Below are 17,345 nucleotides of genomic sequence, written 5' to 3' on the forward strand. Positions count from 1 at the left end.
ATCGCTGCCCTGTTGTTTCTTGACTGTTCCTCCTCTGTTTCTGCCTTACCTCCCCTCCCTGATTAGTAACTGTTTGAATCTGCCCTTTGGCACTCAGGGAAGGTCTACGAGGCTGAAGCCTTTTTCCTACAACTAAGAAACCGGGGACACAAAAAGGATTTGTACCTGGGAGGGCTCCACGGAGTCCTGCTCAGTTTCCATGAATGCCGTGATCCTGAAGGGGGGATCTGGGCCACACTCCCCAGCATCCACTGCTGCGGGTCTGTGAGACATCCAAGGGCTGATCCAGAGGGCCCTGGGGATCAGAAAATGCAGACCAAGGCAAGGCTGGTCACACCCTGCCCCCTGGTGGTGGCCGCGGACACTAGGCCAGCTGGTGGACCAGGCTAGCAGGAGGGCTAGAGAACTGAGCAAAACTGTGAGGCACATAAGGGGAATCGTATAAGGAAACCCTCAAGGGAGCCCCTTGTTCAGTCTGCCTAAAGTTAAGGAAGAATGGGGGAGGGGGTTAGAAATGTGGGATTTATTCATTCTTCTACTCCACCAATGTTGAGTAAGTGCCCAATTATTATGGGCCAGATTCTTCTAGGAGCTAGAATAAAAAGAAGACTAAAATTTGGGTCCTTTTGGAACGTCTCTGGTGGTCCAGTGGTTAAGAATCCGCCTTCCAATGCAGGGGATGTGAATTCGATCCCAGGTCGATCGAGGAACTAAGATCCCAAGTGCCGTGGGGCAACTAAGCCCTTGTGCCACAACTAGTGAGCCTGCATGCCGCAACTACAGAGCCCCCATGCTCTGGAGCCTGTGTGCCACAACTAAAGAGAAGCCTGCTCACCACAACAAAGAGCCCACATGCCGCAACTAAGACCCGATGCAGCCAGAATTAAATAAATAAATATTTAAAAAATAAAAGGAAATTTGGGTCCTTTTTTCAAGTACCTAACACTCCAGTGAGGATTACGGAGATACAAAAACAACTACAATAAAGTGTGATTAATTTAAAAGTATAGGTATGTACACAGTATTGAACCAACATAGATGAGACAGATGTTAATTCTAAGGGGCACACTGACCTTCACACAGAAGGTCATGTTTAATTTAAATCTGAAGGGCAGAAAGGTTCACAGAAGTGCTCTGGGAACTGCAGAGTTTGGTATATAGGACAGAAAGCAGCAAGTAGGGAGGTGGGGGTGATACCATTGGATAAATGGGAACCAGATTATGAAGGACATCAGTTGCCATGTAGTAGGAAGCCTTGAAGGAATTTTAAGCCTAAGAGTGATATGATCTCATTTTTTCCTTAAGGACAAATCAAGGAGACAGTATAAGATTGCAGGGGGGAAAAAATACTTGGTAATTAGAGTCAGAAAGACTTGGATTCAGATTCCATTTCTCCTGCTGATCAGCTGTGTGACTTTGAAGAAATGACTTAACCTCTAAGCCTCAGTGTCCACATCGGTAAAACAGGGCTGTTGTGAAACTGAATGAGATTATGCATGTAAAGCTACTGGCTCAGAGCCTGGCACCTGGTGTCCATACAATAAATATTCCTCTCTCTTAATTTTCCAAAGTGAACTTATGCACAAAGTTTGGAGAATAACTTGGTGGGAGGGAGAGGGGGTGGCATTTGGAGAGGTAGGAGGCCAAGGCGCTTGGAAGCTATTGTTTGAAGCCAAGTGAGAGATAAACCCTGAACTAAGGCAGTGGCCAGGGGGCACAGACACAGACTTGAGAGCTAATTGTGAAATACAAATCCAAAGTTCCTGGTGTCCGACTGGACGATAAGAAAGGAATAGTCTAGACTGATCCAGGTTCCTCTAGGGCAACTGGATAGATAGTGGTGCCATTTGCTGAGAAAGGGAACCATGAGAGCAGGTGCAGGATCACAGAAGAGATGATGATCTTCAATAGCTTGGCCATGATGCCACCAGTGTGCACATCTTTAGGCCCAGAGAGTGACCGAAGAGGAGCTGTTTGCAGTGGAGTGGGTATGAACAGAGTTTGGATGTAGGGACTGGAGGGAAGAGTCCCAAATACATACACATGAGGTTGAGTCCAGGATGGAGCCTGGGTGGAAGAGATCAGGATCAGCAGCAAGCCCAAGGCTGGAGGCCAGTTCTTTTGTCCCATTATGTTCCAGTACAGAACTCTGAGAAATCTGAGAATTAGGGTTGTTTCTGCTGCAAATAGCAGAAGTCCACTTGAAATTAGCTTGAGCAAGAGAAGAAATTTATTGACTCCTATACCCGGAATTAGGAATCTGTCACTCTCCATCCCTCAGCCTGCTTCCTCTAGCCTGGTTTCCAGCTCAGGCAGGTTCCTGCTTTGCAGGGCCAAGCTGACACCCAGCAGCATTAGGCTTAGGTTCTACCAGCCCAGCAACCCCAGCAGAAGGAGATCTCATTTTGAAAGTTGACAGAAAAAGCCCCAGAGAGAGACCTCATGCCCATTCCTGAACATTTCCACTGGCTGTGGCCAGAGTGACGGACACACAAATTGGCCAAGCTGAGAGCCCACCGGTAGTAGACCCACAAGACCACACAGACTGAGGAGGTGGTTCCCCAAGGGAACATCGGGGTGCTATTACCAGGAAGGGGGAGTGGATGCTGGGCCAATGCTTACCATAGCCACATTGAGTTTGAGGTGCTATGGCCTTTGGGGTGATACCCGTGGTCTCAAGCTGAAGAGAGATGTCTGGCTGGAGACATAACTTGAGAAATTACCAGAGGACTTTGTGGTGGTGGTTGGGTGGGGCAGATGCATTCTCCAGGGGAATGTGGAGAGAATGACCAGGCTAGAGGCCCAAAGAAGAGATTCTGGGGTGGAGAGACATCACCACTTCACGGTAAGGCAGAAAAGAGCCCTCATCACGGGAAGAAGAAACAGGGATTTGGGAGTTGGGGACTGAGGGAACCATGGCATTAGGGCCCTGGACAACAGAAGAGCCTGGGCTCAGAGTGCCCAAGCCCCGGGAAGAAGGGGAAAGGCAATGCCCAGCCCCCGGCTTCTAGACTTCCAGCGCCCCATGGGCTCCAGCCCCTGGCCTCTCCCCTTGTTCTTAGCTTGTTTGTCACCCAACATCTCCCAGTCGCTCTCTGCCGGGAGCAAGAGTCCTCAAAGTTACATCATGTGCAGGGGGCGAGGCGTAGCGGTGGGGCGGGGCCTCGGGGAGGAGGCAGCCGAGAAGAGGACCCAATCCTCCAATGAGAGACAAGGGTTTGGGGGCTAAGATGCAGGAGGTGGGGCCATGGCTGGGCTGACCTGGGGCTGGAGCCCCGGGAGGAGAGAGGGTCGCGCCGGCCCGGCTGGGTCCCGCCCCTTCGCCCGCCCTCCTCCTTTTTAAGCGCCTCCTGCCTAGCCTGAGCTCCCGCTCTCTGCGCCGCGCTCCCTCCTTCCCCGCCTTCCTTGTTTCCCCGGCTCCGCTCCGTTCGCGCGACCACCCCGCAACCCCCGCCCAGGTGCCATGGCCGCTGTGTACCGCCCCGGCCTGCGGTGAGTGACCCCCAGTCCGGGGCCGACCCGCACCTTCCGCCGCGCTCGCCCCCTCGGGGCTGCCATTTGCGTTCTCCTGCTCGCCTGCCTCCGCCTGGTTTCTCCTCCTCCTCCGAGGAGGCGGGCAGGTGGCGAGTGCGTCTGGAGCCACGGCCTCTCGGGTCGTGCGTCTCGACGGAGATCGGGGCGGCCTCAGCCGCTCCGGGTCTCTCGGTTTCCGTCCCCACTCCCCCACCCCCCACCCCCGCTTTGCTGGTCCCTGACCACACCGTCTCTATCTGCCACCCTCAGAACTTCCTTTCCCCTCCTCGCTCGTCCTCGCTGGGCCCGGTCTCCGTGTCTCCTTTGCTTTACAGATGTAGCGCTTGTGCCCCAGGTTGCGGTGAGGAGCAGTAGGGCCTTGGGGTCAAGGGTGCATGAGCCCCTGGGGATTGAGCTCAGAGCTCCCTAAAGAAGGTAGAAGGTAAACAGCCATTCCCCAGCCTCCCCCCGGCGACTGGATCCTGGCGGGAAGCCCAGCACAGCCAGAGGGGCCTGGGGCCCGGGAAAGGAGGGAGGCAAGGTGGAAGAGGAGGCCAAGTTGCCTTCATTCTTACCTGGCTGGCTGCATCCCCTGTCCAGGACGGGAACCCCTAGGCCCTGCTTGTCTGCCCTCTCCCCCTTTTCACAGCTTCCTGTCTTCCCTCTGTAGCCTCCCTTCTCAGCTTTTGTCCCAGGGTCTGAGCTGACCCTCTGTCTCTCCCACAGCTGGTTCCACTTGGCCAGCCCTTGTGGGTGGTCTCTGGAGAAGGGGAAAAGGAGAAGGTGCTACTCAGGAGGCTGGGGGGTTGGGGGTGGGGGAGGGAGCTTCCCAGGAGACTTCCTGAGCCAGCCTCCCTGTGGAGACAGGTTCTCCCCAAGGCTGTCTGCCTTTAAAATTAATGCTCGGGGGAAATTTCTCTCTGAGGGGGAACAGAACCAGGTCCCAGGGGGCTTCCGCCTCTGCCCCTGGGGCCACACTGGGTCTCCACCCTGCCCTGCCCAATGAAGCCACCCAGCTCACACATTCACGGTCTGAGCGTCCTCCCTTCCCCAGGCTTATTCCCTGTGAGTCTGAGCGCCCTGCAGTCTAATGTTCCACCCCACCACCAAGAGCCAAAGTTCTAGGCATGTGTTCTCTAGGAAAGAGAGCCAAGGGAGGGACAGGGTCATGCGGTGCTGGGAGTGTGGGGCACAGTTTCTGGCGTGCCCCGGCATTAGGAGGACAGCTTCTCTCTCTTGGCCTTTGCTCTCTCTGGGTCACTCCACCCTGGGTCCAGGCCAACTGGAGAAGACCTTACTTTTCCCTCTCCTAGGGGTGTGAAGGGACAGACTCCAGGGACCCTGTTCTAAGAATTGGGGCATGCACCCCAGCCAGTGACATTCTCCAACAGTCATCCTTCCACACAGTTCAAAAATGCCAAACCAGGGCATTGCGCGTCCGCCTGCCGGTGCAGGGGAACCGGGTTCGCGCCCCTGTCTGGGAGGATCCCACGTGCCGCGGAGCGGCTGGGCCCGTGAGCCATGGCCGCTGAGCCTGCGCGTCCGGAGCCTGTGCTCCGCAACGGGAGAGGCCGCGGCAGAGGGAGGCCCGCGTACCACAAAAAAAAAAAAAAAAAAAAAATGCCAAACCAGTGGCAGCACTTTATGCAATCCTTGTTGGCCCAGGTGGGCAACCGCAGATCCAGTGCCTGGAACCCTGACATCCAATCACCCACTCTCTGTGCAAGGGCCCAAATCTAGAAACCTGGGACTTACCATCTCAAAGATCTAGTTCTCTGCTTGAGGCTTTCACAGTCTTACAGCATGCACATCAGAAGAAAAGAATGAAGACAGCTGCCTTTTTGACTTGTAAAAACTATACTTGGGAATAAAAAGGACACCAGACACATGAAGCTGTCAACTGAGCACAGTTTACTGACATTTGGGCCATAGGACACCTGCTCATTTCCAAACATTGACCAGACATAGTAAAAAATGGGCATGAGCTAAGCCTCCAATAACATCAGCATGCCTTATACATACAGCCACACAGCCAGGCATGTGTCTTTATGCTCGTTTGGTGATACCTGTCCCTTGCTAATCAGGAGACACCCTCACTAAGCCTCATAAAGGCCACAAGACAGATGTGGCCTGAACCCATCTTCCTTACCTATTCCGACCTCTTCATGGTGCCTGTACCCAGACCTACTTTAGCACATCCCCAGCAGCCCAGCTTTCTGTCCCCTTGACTTGCCCATCTTCCACAAGAACACCTGGCCCATTACTTCTCTGTTTCTTCTCTCACAGGCTTAGATGGCATGGGCTGAGCCCCTGGGGCTGGCCCTCACGGCGCAGTATCCAGACCCTGCGAGTACTGAGTGGAGACCTGGGCCAGCTGCCTGCTAGGGTTCGAGACTTCGTGGAAAACAGTGCCCGCCTGTGCCAGCCAGAGAGTATCCACATCTGTGATGGGACCGAGGCGGAAAACACTGCCACACTAACCCTGCTGGAACAGCAGGGACTCATCCGAAAGCTCCCAAAGTACAACAACTGGTAAGCCCTGAGCCCAGCGACCTGCGAGATGGGGGCAGCTGCGGGGACAGAGGCCACTTTGGGTTTACCAAGACGAAATCAAATTTAAGTAGACCATCCCAATGGAATGAGTGAGAATGGGAGCTTTGGAGGAAACAATCAGGAATTATTGGGATTGGTCTGTATTTTTATGTTAAGTGAATAAGCTGATACAAATAAAAGCCTTTGCTTTTTTTTTTTTTTTTTTACTTACAAGTTCAGGGAGTTTTTGCCAGGGCAGAGGCCATTAGGGGGCTGGGGCCAAGGGAACTACCCCTTAGACTGGGACAAAATCTGGAGGAAGCAACTGAGATGCAAATGGATGGGAAAAAATAAGGCCAACAGAAGACCTAGAGACAAAGTTGGACTTGAAAGAGTGGGTCTGGGATGAGGGAGATCTACTGGCCACTATCTTCTTTTTTTGCGGTATGCGGGCCTCTCACTGTTGTGGCCCCTCCCGTTGCGGAGCACAGGCTCCGGACGCGCAGGCTCAGCGGCCATGGCTCACGGGCCCAGCCGCTTCGCAGCATGTGGGATCTTCCCGGACCGGGGCACGAACCCATGTCCCCTGCATCGGCAGGCGGACTCTCAACCACTGCGCCACCAGGGAAGCCCTGGCCACTATCTTCTTGATATCCGCTCTCCCCCAGCTGGCTGGCCCGCACGGACCCCAAGGATGTGGCACGAGTAGAGAGCAAGACGGTGATTATAACTCCTTCGCAACGGGACACGGTGCCCCTCCCGGCTGGCGGGGCCCGTGGGCAGCTGGGCAACTGGATGTCCCCAGCTGAGTTCCAGCAAGCCGTGGATGAGAGGTTTCCAGGCTGCATGCAAGGTAACCAGGGCAGGGACACAGAGGCAGGGGCACTGAAGGAATAAACAAGTTGGAACCCTTCAGCCAGGTGGCGTTTTCCTCCACAGGCCGAACCATGTATGTGCTGCCATTCAGCATGGGTCCCGTGGGATCCCCACTGTCCCGCATCGGAGTGCAGCTCACAGACTCCGCCTACGTGGTGGCAAGCATGCGGATTATGACCCGGCTGGGGACGCCCGTGCTTCAGGCCCTGGGAGATGGCGACTTTGTCAAGTGCCTGCACTCCGTGGGCCAGCCGCTGACTGGGCAAGGTGAGCGCCTGCTCTGCTCGGGGCAGGGGGGGGACACAGAGGCCTGCTTGTACTCAGAGGGAACCCCGCATCCTAGCCATCCTGATTAGTGAGATACTGAATTCCCAAGAGCTAGGGCAGCAGTGCGCTGGGGGTGAGGCTGAGCTGGCAAAGCAGTTTGCTCAAGATTGAGAAGAGTGAATTATCCATGTCCAAGAATAGGGGCATGGGAGCTGATGTATATTATGAGGTGGGAGGCCTCAGCCACCCATTGACACCGCCACTGCTGTTGAGTGTCTTTCCTGCCACCCCCTGATCCCTCCAGCCCCTGACACCCCAGTGCCTGATGCCCCTGCCAGCAGCCCCATGACCCCATTGTCCCCAGGGGAGCCGGTGAGCCAGTGGCCATGCAACCCAGAGAAAACCCTGATTGGCCACGTGCCCGACCAGCGGGAGATCGTCTCTTTCGGCAGCGGCTATGGTGGCAACTCCCTGCTGGGCAAGAAGTGCTTTGCCCTTCGCATCGCCTCTCGGCTGGCCCGGGATGAGGGCTGGCTGGCGGAGCACATGCTGGTGAGGGCCTGGTGAGGATCTGGGCAGCTTCGGGGGGCAGGCCAAGGGCGGGGCCTGGCCAGTCAGCCTCAGCCTCGCCTCTCCACTGCCAGGTGGCCAACTGGCGGGCCAGGGACTCTGCGCAAATGCCCAAAGCTTTGGCCCGAGGCTGCTGAATGTCGGGGGGGGGGGCTTCCCCTTGCTGCCACCCCAGGCCCTGTAGCAAGGCAGTGCACCTGTTTCATGAATAAACATTGGTCCTCCCTGTTGACCCCTAGCTGTCCTTCCCATGCAGACCATGCTTAACCTCTGGTGACCTCTTGCTTGCTCCCTCTCCCCACCTGGCAGATCCTGGGTATCACCAACCCCGCGGGGAAGAAGCGCTATGTGGCAGCTGCCTTCCCCAGCGCCTGTGGCAAGACAAACCTGGCCATGATGCGGCCGGCACTGCCAGGCTGGAGAGTGGAGTGTGTCGGGGATGACATCGCCTGGATGAGGTTTGACAGTGATGGTGAGAGGCCCTTGGATCGTCCTCGCCGTTCTGGTTCTTACCAGAGTGTAGGATTCCCACCTCCACTGCTCAGGGTGGACTTGGTCAGTGAGAACCTTCTCCTGAACAACCACCCCTCCCCCATGCCTCCTGGCAGCCCAGCCGCCCTGGAGATGCAAAACCTTTCCCCTCAGATCTAGGGTCCAGCTCGGGGCAGGGAGGGGCTGAACCTCTCGACTCTTCCTGGTTAGTCCTTCCGTTTTTTCACTTTTCCTCCCGACAGGTCGACTCCGGGCCATCAACCCTGAGAACGGCTTCTTTGGGGTGGCCCCTGGCACCTCAGCCACCACCAATCCCAATGCCATGGCCACAATCCAGAGTAACACCCTTTTCACCAACGTGGCTGAGACCAGTGATGGCGGCGTATACTGGGAGGGCATTGACCAGCCTCTTCCACCTGACGTCACCGTGACCTCCTGGCTGGGCAAACCCTGGAAACCTGGTATGGGGCAGGGAGGGGGTATAAGTCAGCCCCCAGGGCTCAGCACCTTGATGACATAAAAGCCTTTTCCTCAACTGCAGCCATCTGCCAGGACCTCTGGGACTCAAAGGGAGTTATGCAACCCTAAGCAAGATCTCAGTTGACGTCCCAGTTCAGTTTGTGGTCTGGCTGAGTCGCTTAACCTCCTGAGCTTCAGTTTCCCCATCACATGAATGGGGGTAGTTATCATAGTACCTATCTCATAAGGTGTTGGAGGGTTAAATTAAATAATGCACGCAAAGGATTCAACGTAGTGCCGAATACATAGTAAATTCTCAATTACTATAAGCTGGATATTTTTAAGGCGGGGGGGGTGTCTTGGAAATTATTACAGAAGGAATTAGACTCAAAGCACAGTCATAAAGTTTGACCCATTAGGAGGGAAGAACCCTGCCCCTCCCCCTGCCACTTGCACCCTCACCCCACCCCGACTCCCCATGTAATAACCATTGTCTAAAGGTCAGTATTGTTACCCTCACCCTTCCCCTGCCCCTCCAACACATACACCCCAATCTTTCCGAACGAAATCAGACCAGCTCTTTAGCCTCTCCCAGAAGCTAGTTTCTCAACCCTGTCATTACTCCCTTGTGCCCTGCAGCCCTGCCCTTTCCTCCAGCCCTGCACTCTGGACCTTCAGCTTTCAGTGGCCTTTGGCATTCCGCGAGCCCAGACCTAGGGGTGGGAGCAAAGAGGAGCCTAGCAGGGGAGGGTGGCCTGTGGTCACTGAAGCCTACATTCCAGTTTTCCAGGCTGGCTTAGCAGTAACCCCCCTCATTTAATCATCCTTCATTTTCTCTAACACCATCATTAAGCCCTCCTTAGCCTCCCCACCCAACTGAGAAATCCAAGAAACTTTCATATTTCACCACAGGCTAGTTGCCCAACCCTTTCATCACCTCTGGATTCAGGGGTGTAACGAGGGCATGTTGTGCCCAGCTTCAGTTCTCAGAATAATACCTTGTGCTGGGTCCTCAACTGGGGGCTGATGAAAGTGCAAGAGAGAAGCATAAGGATGGTTCTTACATGAAAGTGGAGGCAGGAACTGGGGGTCAGAGGGGGGCGGGGGCGCTGGCTCCGTGACTCCCTTGCCCCCCAGGTCCAAACAGTAACCTCTGGCAGAGAAAGCACTGTGTCCATTCAGGGCCCCCGTGATGGTGCTTTATACATATGCCACTGGCTCGGTCCCAGCTCCTCTCCAGGCACCTGAAGGGGCCAAATGACCTGGGCTCCTCAGGTTATGACTGCCCAGGGTATGTCCTCATCTGAGTTCTTCAAGCCCTATCACTCCAGCCGGGTCTGAGCAGACCCAGGGAAACCACCAAAATCCCGCTAGCTTTAAAATCAGTTCCTGTTTGCATTCTGATAGCTCAGGAGATTCTGTCTTCCGCCATTTGCTGATGGAAAGTCAGCTGTCTGTAAACTGAAGAAACAACACAACAAAGACAATAGCAAAGAAGAAAGTCGGTTGTCTGAAATACTGACCTGTCGCAGTTTTTCCTCTAGGTTTGAGTGTTTATTTAAATAATAATCCCGTAAATTAAAAGAAGAGTTCCTGGGGGAAAATTTCCATTATAACACTGTGCCAATATTTAACCCCATTCCCTTGAGCACTGCTCAGTGCCAAGTGGCTGTAGCTTGACATAAACATTAGTGTCCTGCTAAACACCAATTACTCTCTCGCTCTTTTCTCCCATAGTTCAGCTGGCAGTACCATTATGGATAAATAACCTGATCTTCAGGGGAGATGTCCTGGCTCCCTTCTCCCTGCTCCTTACCAACCTCCAACCCGAGATTGTGGGGAGCTGATGAGGCAAAAAGAAACTGTGCCAAGAGTGTCTGCAAATGTCTCTGTGTATTGGGGGTGGACGTGCCCTTGGAAGTGATAATATTTGTATTTGCTCTGCCAGGTGACAAGGAGCCCTGTGCACATCCCAATTCTCGCTTTTGTGCCCCGGCTCGCCAGTGCCCCATCATAGACCCAGCCTGGGAGGCCCCTGAGGGCGTCCCCATTGACGCCATCATCTTTGGAGGCCGCAGACCCAAAGGTAAACATCGTGTGGGCTCCATGCCATCTGGGTTAAGGGTTGGGCTCTCTATCAGGGCCCACCTCCCTCTTGTACTTAAAGCTCAGAGAGCCTAAGCCTGGATCGCCAACTACAGCTGTCTGCCTCTAGAGCACCCCCCTGGAGAATGCAAAATCGAGGTGGAGTGGGGAGGCACGGGGTTTGAAATGGGCAGCTGAGGTCCTAGGAGAGAGAGAGTAAGAGTCAAGATCACCAGAAGGGATGGAGTGATCGTACAAAGATAAGGGCTGCCTTTGACCATGTGCACTGGTGTCCCAGGAGTCCCCCTGGTATATGAGGCCTTCAGCTGGCGCCATGGGGTGTTTGTGGGCAGCGCCATGCGCTCGGAGGCCACTGCCGCGGCTGAACACAAAGGTGAGCTCCACTCCTGTGTGCCCAGCTTGCCTCTTCTCTCCCTTCCTGAACCAGACCTTCTTCCTGCCCACCCCTTCCCACGTGTATCTTTTCCCCATTCCCTTCCCCTCACCCTGCCTCGAGGATGTTCCAGAACCACCAACATTTCACAGCTTCCTCCGGCTGGAGGCGGGGTACCTTTCTCTTCTCCAGTAAGAAGGGAGGTTCCTTACCCATCCTGCTCCCCTCCCCAGGGAAGGTCATCATGCACGACCCATTTGCCATGCGGCCCTTTTTTGGCTACAACTTTGGGCACTACCTTGAACACTGGCTGAGCATGGAGGGGCTCAAGGGGGCCCGGCTGCCCCGCATCTTCCACGTCAACTGGTTCCGGCGCGACGAGGCAGGCCACTTCCTGTGGCCAGGCTTTGGAGAGAATGCTCGGGTGCTAGACTGGATCTGCCGGCGGCTAGAGGGGGAGGACAGTGCCCGAGAAACGCCCATTGGGCTGGTACCAAAGGAAGGTGCCTTGGATCTCAGCGGCCTGGGAGCCATAGACACCACCCAGCTGTTCTCGCTCCCCAAGGACTTCTGGGAACAGGAGGTTCGTGACATTCGGAGCTACCTGACAGAGCAGGTCAACCAGGATCTGCCCAAGGAGGTGTTGGCTGAGCTGGAGGCCCTGGAGGGACGTGTGCGCAGAATGTGACCTGAGGCTACAGCTAGCGAGAGAGAGCATGTCCCCCACCCCCACCCCCCGGCTCCAACCCTCCCAGGAATAAGCGAGCTACCAGACTTGTGAAAAATATGAGCAACTTGACATAACTATCATCTTCTCGGTGCCATGAGACCAGGCCACAGACCTTCCCCCACATGCTGCCCAATAATGAGATGCTCATTTATTTAATATATCATCTGTGCTGTTTTCATTTCCTGCCTGTCTTCACAGGCTTCCCTTTAACACCAATCTCACAATCTTCTTCCAACCCTTCCAAGTAGCTGGTGTCCCAGTGCAGCCTGGCCTGGCACAGCCTGGTGGTATAAGGACCTCTCTCACAGGCATCTCTACCACCGAGCCACTGAGTAGAAATTGCTGGGAGAAGGCAGTAACTACTCATGTCCTGAGGTCTTAAAAAGGTGGGGCCTCTGTGAGCTGCTCAGTACAGCCTCCAGGCCTAAAATTCCCAGTCTCCCATCAGAGACACAGAAGCCTCTATAACCCCACTCACCAGTGAAGCAGTTCCATTGTCGATTCTCAAACCTGTTCTTCCTCCTGCCTGACCTGAAATTGGGACCCGCAAAGTATTCATGAAAGCTTATTCAATATTAAGGCAGCTTCCGTAGTACCTTCTGTGTGCCAGGTGCTGTTCAGGGGTGTCAGCTGAGAATAACTTCACCCGTGATCTGGATCAGGCTGAGTGAATGTATAAACTGAGATGGGTACAAGGGAAGTATGTACCCAGAAAATCAGGACAAATATTAACAAAATAAAAATTACCATTTTAAAAATGGGAATAATAAAACGGGGAATTCCCTCAGAAGAAAACACTGGAGGAGGAAACACCAAGTGTTCTCATAGAAAACAGCCAATAACCAGTTATAATGTGTAACAGCAGAAAAGAATCTAAAGGTAAGAGTGGATCACATGCTGAAACACAGCAGTGGAGTCCATTGTACTTAAAAATATCTAGCCAAATCCTCAGCTTCATAAATAGCATGTGACAACTGAAACAATATGATCAGAGGCGGCATAGTATAGATGTTAGGCACCTAGCAGACTCAGGCCAGGGGTACCTCTCAGTTTCTTCAGCTGTAAAATGGGGATGTGCCTACATCTAACAGTGTTGTTTGGATTAAGAGTCAGTGAAGCCAGGCACTCAGAACTATGCCTGACAAGGAATAACCATTGAATATATGTTAGCTGTCCTCACCTTTCCGCTCTACACTTATTAGAGTGGGCCCTGTAGGCATATGTTATACATTGCTGGCTCCACAGTTTAAGAGGAAAACGAGCAATGTAAATACAATTTAGAGGAGAAAGAAAAATAGGTTTGGAAATAAGTCCTTCTTGGTAAGAGGCAGGGAACTGGGGTTCCAGACACCTCTCTGGTAACTAAATGTACAGGGTGTAGGAAGATGTTAGCCTTAAAAATGATTTAGCCTTAAAAATGATTTTGGGGACTTCCCTGGTGGTCCAGTCATTAAGACTCCGTGCTTCCACGGCAGGGGGCACAGGTTCAATCCCTGGTCGGGGAACTAAGGTCCTGCATGCCGCGTGGCACAACAACAAAAAAAAAAAAGAGAAGATTTTGTTTCTCCAAAGGAGACATACAGCTGGCCAACAGGCACGTAAAAAATGCTCAACTTCACTAATTATTAGAGAAATGCAAACGAAACTACAATGCGGTAACACCTGATACTGGTTGGAATGGCCATCATCAAAACGTCTACAAACAATAAATGCTGGAGAGGGTGTGGAGAAAAAAGAACCCTCCTACTCTGTTGCTAGGAATATAAATTTGTGCAGCCACTATGGAGAACAGTATGGAAGCTCCTTAAAAAACTAAAAATAGAGTTACCATATGACCCAGCAATCCCACTCCTGGGCATATACCCAGAGAAAACTAGAATTCAAAAAGATACATGGGGCTTCTCTGGTGGTGCAGTGGTTGAGAATCTGCCTGCCAATGCAGGGGACACGGGTTCGAGCCCTGGTCTGGGAGGATCCCACATGCCGCGGAGCAACTAGGCCTGTGAGCCACAACTACTGAGCCTGCGCGTCTGGAGCCTGTGCTTCGCAACAAGAGAGGCCGCAATAGTGAGAGGCCCGCGCACTGCGATGAAGAGTGGCCGCCGCTTGCTGCAACTAGAGAAAGCCCTTGCACAGAAACGAAGACCCAACACAGCCAAAAATAAATAAATTAATTATTTTTTAATAAATAAATAAATAAATAATTTAAAAAGATACATGCACCCCAATATTCATTGCAGCACTATTTACAATAGCCAAGACATGGACGCAACCTAAATGTCCATCGACAGATGAATGGAGAAAGATGTGGCACATATATACAGTGGAATATTAGCCATAAAAAAGAATGAAATAATGCCATTTGCAGCAACATGGATGGACCTAGAGATTATCATAATAAGTGAAGTAAGCCAGACAGAGAAACACAAACATCATATAATACCGCTTATATGTGGAATCTGAAAAAAAAAAAAAAAAAAAGAAGATACAAATGAACTTATTTACAAAACAGAAATAGACTCACACACAGAAAACAAACTTATGGTTACCAAAGGGTAAGGTTGGGGAGTGGGGGGGAAGGGATAAATTAGGAGGATGGGATTAACATATACACACTACTATATATAAAATAGATAACCAACAAGGACCTACTGTATAGCACAGGGAACTATACTCAATATTTGTAATAACCTATAAAAGAAAAGAGTCTGAAAAAGAATACACACACACGTATGTGAATCACTGTGCTGTACACCTGAAACTAACACAACATTGTAAATCAACTACACCTCAATTTAAAAATTAAAAAAAAAAAATAAAAAGTCTGGAAAAACCCCAGTAAAAATGATTCTGTCAATGAGAATAAAATTGGGCTCCCTGCCCTGCAGCTCCAGATAAATGATAAAATATAGTTAACCTTTTAATTTCAAAATAAAACAGATAAACAAGACCATACAAAAGTATAGCTTAATAAGCTAATATAAATGGAACAACCTTGAAACCATTACCCAGAAAAAGAAACAACTTTGCCAAACACTAAAAGCCCCCCCCACCCCCTTGCCACGCTCCTCATCTTCATCACAGCCCCTCCTTCCTGGTGGAAATGTACACCATGGTTCATGATAGTCACATCCTTGCTTTTTTTTTTTTCCCCTGGAGTTGTATTACCCAAATCCAGATCCCTAGACATTATAGTTTTTGTAGTTACAGTCTTGCACAGTTAAAAAAAATGTATATGCCTTGTAAGTCTCTTTCAATCTACAGGTTCCCCCTCCACTCTTTAATTTTCCTTCAGTTTAACCATTGAAGAATCCAGGCCTAGACGCTCAATGCCTAGATTCATTCATTTATTAGGGATTTCAAAACAGCTGTACTCAAACTCTGTCATAATAGTTGGAATAATTTTACAAAGGGACACTCCTTTTATCTTCTGTTTCATTACTCAAAGGTACAGTTATATAAGAACAGCAAGTAACTGCTTGATTCCTTTCCTTTATTTACCATCTTCAAAATAATGATTTGGCTTCATATCATTCTTCAAAAAGGTGACCAATTAGTAACACACACACACACACACCCATTATGAACTCATGGATTTAAACATACTTAATGTTTATTAAATTATCCTTATAACACTCAAATTATCTCATCTTTGGTCATAAGCTTGGCTCCTGAGTCCTTTTGACATCACCCTGATGATGTTTATTGGCTTCTTTGCTACCTGGAATGGTAAGTTGTTCCATGCTCATCTTGTGCATTTCCTACCCCAGACCTAGAATCAACCATTACCCCAAGCTCTGGTTTCTTTCCATGAGAAATGGTATTTTAAGATTTAGGTGGTAGGAGTGTTTATTGCTACTAGATTGTTTCTAGATCTTTTCAGTGAATAGGGATAGGAAGATAAAACACCTCATGAGTTCATACTGATAGTTCCTATTCAAACTCAGGGCTAAAGGGTTTTTAACTTCTATATCACATTTGTAACTCCTATCACCACACAAAAAATTCTGGTTCCCAAGGACATAGGAGACAAGAGTATTAGAAATCCCATAATTACTCAATTTCTTTATAGTCAACACATTTTAAGTCCTGGGCAAATTAGCATACTTCCCCCGTTCCTTCTACATCGAACGTGCTGCAAGAAGATAAGTTATAAACACACGTCATCCGTCACTTCGGAAGACAGAACTTTCCCATGTGTTGCCTGAAGCTGTACACGTGTCCCAGGAGCTCTGTGCAGTCACCACGCTGGGAGCTGGGACTGGGGAGAGAGAGGATAGGGGTAGCCAGAGAAAGAAAAATTTGCTTTCCTTCTCTCCTCTCAAGCTCAGCCCGCCCCCTGGTGGAGATGCTAATGAGCCGGGAACAGCCCAAGGCAGGTCAGATGGGAAGTCAACTAGCTTGACATGTACAGAGCAGTTACTAGAACCAGTCCTAAAATGGGTGCTAAAGGTAGAAAACCTGTCTGTGGCTTCAAGTGGCTTTAAGTGTAGCTGGGGAGAGTGGAGGTTGCCCAAATGAAAAGCACTTACAAATTGTCACCAAGCAACATGCCAAATTTCAAAATCATGAGAGGGAAGGCCAATAAAGTTTATCAAAATGACTTCATTATTTTTAAAGAAACACCATTGTCTTTCAATGAAACACATAGTATAGCCTAACATATAAAAGCTCATATACAGGGCTTCCCTGGTGGTGCAGTGGTTGAGAATCTGCCTGCCAGTGCAGGGGACACGGGTTCGAGTCCTGGTCTGGGAAGATCCCACATGCCACGGAGCAACTGGGCCTGTAAGCCACAACTACTGAGCCTGCGCGTCTGAAGCCTGTGCTCCGCAGCAAGAGAGGCCACGACAGTGAGAGGCCCGCGCACCGCGATGAAGAGTGGCCCCTGCTCGCCGCAACTAGAGAAAGCCCTCGCACAGAAACGAACACCCAACACAGCCATAAATAAATTTATTAAAAAAAAAAAAAGCTCATATACATTTTTTAAATAATGTAACTCACAAGTGATATAATCAACTTCATAGGCTTAAAAATCTTTTTTACATTCAAAAATCAACCAATGGATCCAGAGATGAAATCCTATATTCTGTAGAATTTGATGTTAAAGACTCATTTTGGCCATAAAACCTCAGATTTTTCTTTTTAACACTTACCATGACTTTTAAATGTCTTATTCAATAATATACAAATTCCATATTTCAAAGGCTTGAATTTAGATTTTATTCAGTTTTAAACGGCATTTGTAAATTAAAAGGATTTGTAAGCTAAGGAGAAGAGGAAAGAGGTTAATTTAAAAATGAGTTAAGGGGGGCTTCCCTGGTGGCGCAGGGGTTGAGAGTCCGCCTGCCGATGCAGGGGACACCGGTTTGTGCCCGGGTCCGGGAGGATCCCACATGCCGCGGAGCTGCTGGGCCCGTGAGCCAT

General features: G+C 50.9%; 1 protein-coding gene across 2 annotated transcripts; it reads left to right on the plus strand.

Moving 5' to 3' along the window:
* Window positions 1-3,278: 3,278 nt before the first annotated feature.
* PCK2 (phosphoenolpyruvate carboxykinase 2, mitochondrial) lies at window positions 3,279-12,076 on the plus strand. Of its 2 annotated transcripts, XM_007130077.4 has the most exons (10): window positions 3,280-3,492; window positions 5,800-6,045; window positions 6,714-6,898; window positions 6,985-7,188; window positions 7,553-7,740; window positions 8,068-8,230; window positions 8,493-8,711; window positions 10,658-10,795; window positions 11,093-11,188; window positions 11,422-12,076. In XM_007130077.4, exons 1-10 carry the CDS (start codon window positions 3,464-3,466, stop codon window positions 11,874-11,876), a joined length of 1,923 nt encoding a protein of 640 aa, XP_007130139.1. In that variant the 5' UTR covers window positions 3,280-3,463; the 3' UTR covers window positions 11,877-12,076. The 2 variants fall into 2 exon arrangements, with proteins under 2 accessions (XP_028339105.1, XP_007130139.1); XM_028483304.2 differs by lacking the exon at window positions 11,093-11,188 and having other exon boundaries at window positions 3,279-3,492.
* Window positions 12,077-17,345: the final 5,269 nt, after the last annotated feature.

Source organism: Physeter macrocephalus, unplaced genomic scaffold (genome assembly GCF_002837175.3).
Source record: "Physeter macrocephalus isolate SW-GA unplaced genomic scaffold, ASM283717v5 random_16, whole genome shotgun sequence".
In the NCBI taxonomy this organism is placed as follows: Eukaryota; Metazoa; Chordata; class Mammalia; order Artiodactyla; family Physeteridae; genus Physeter; species Physeter macrocephalus.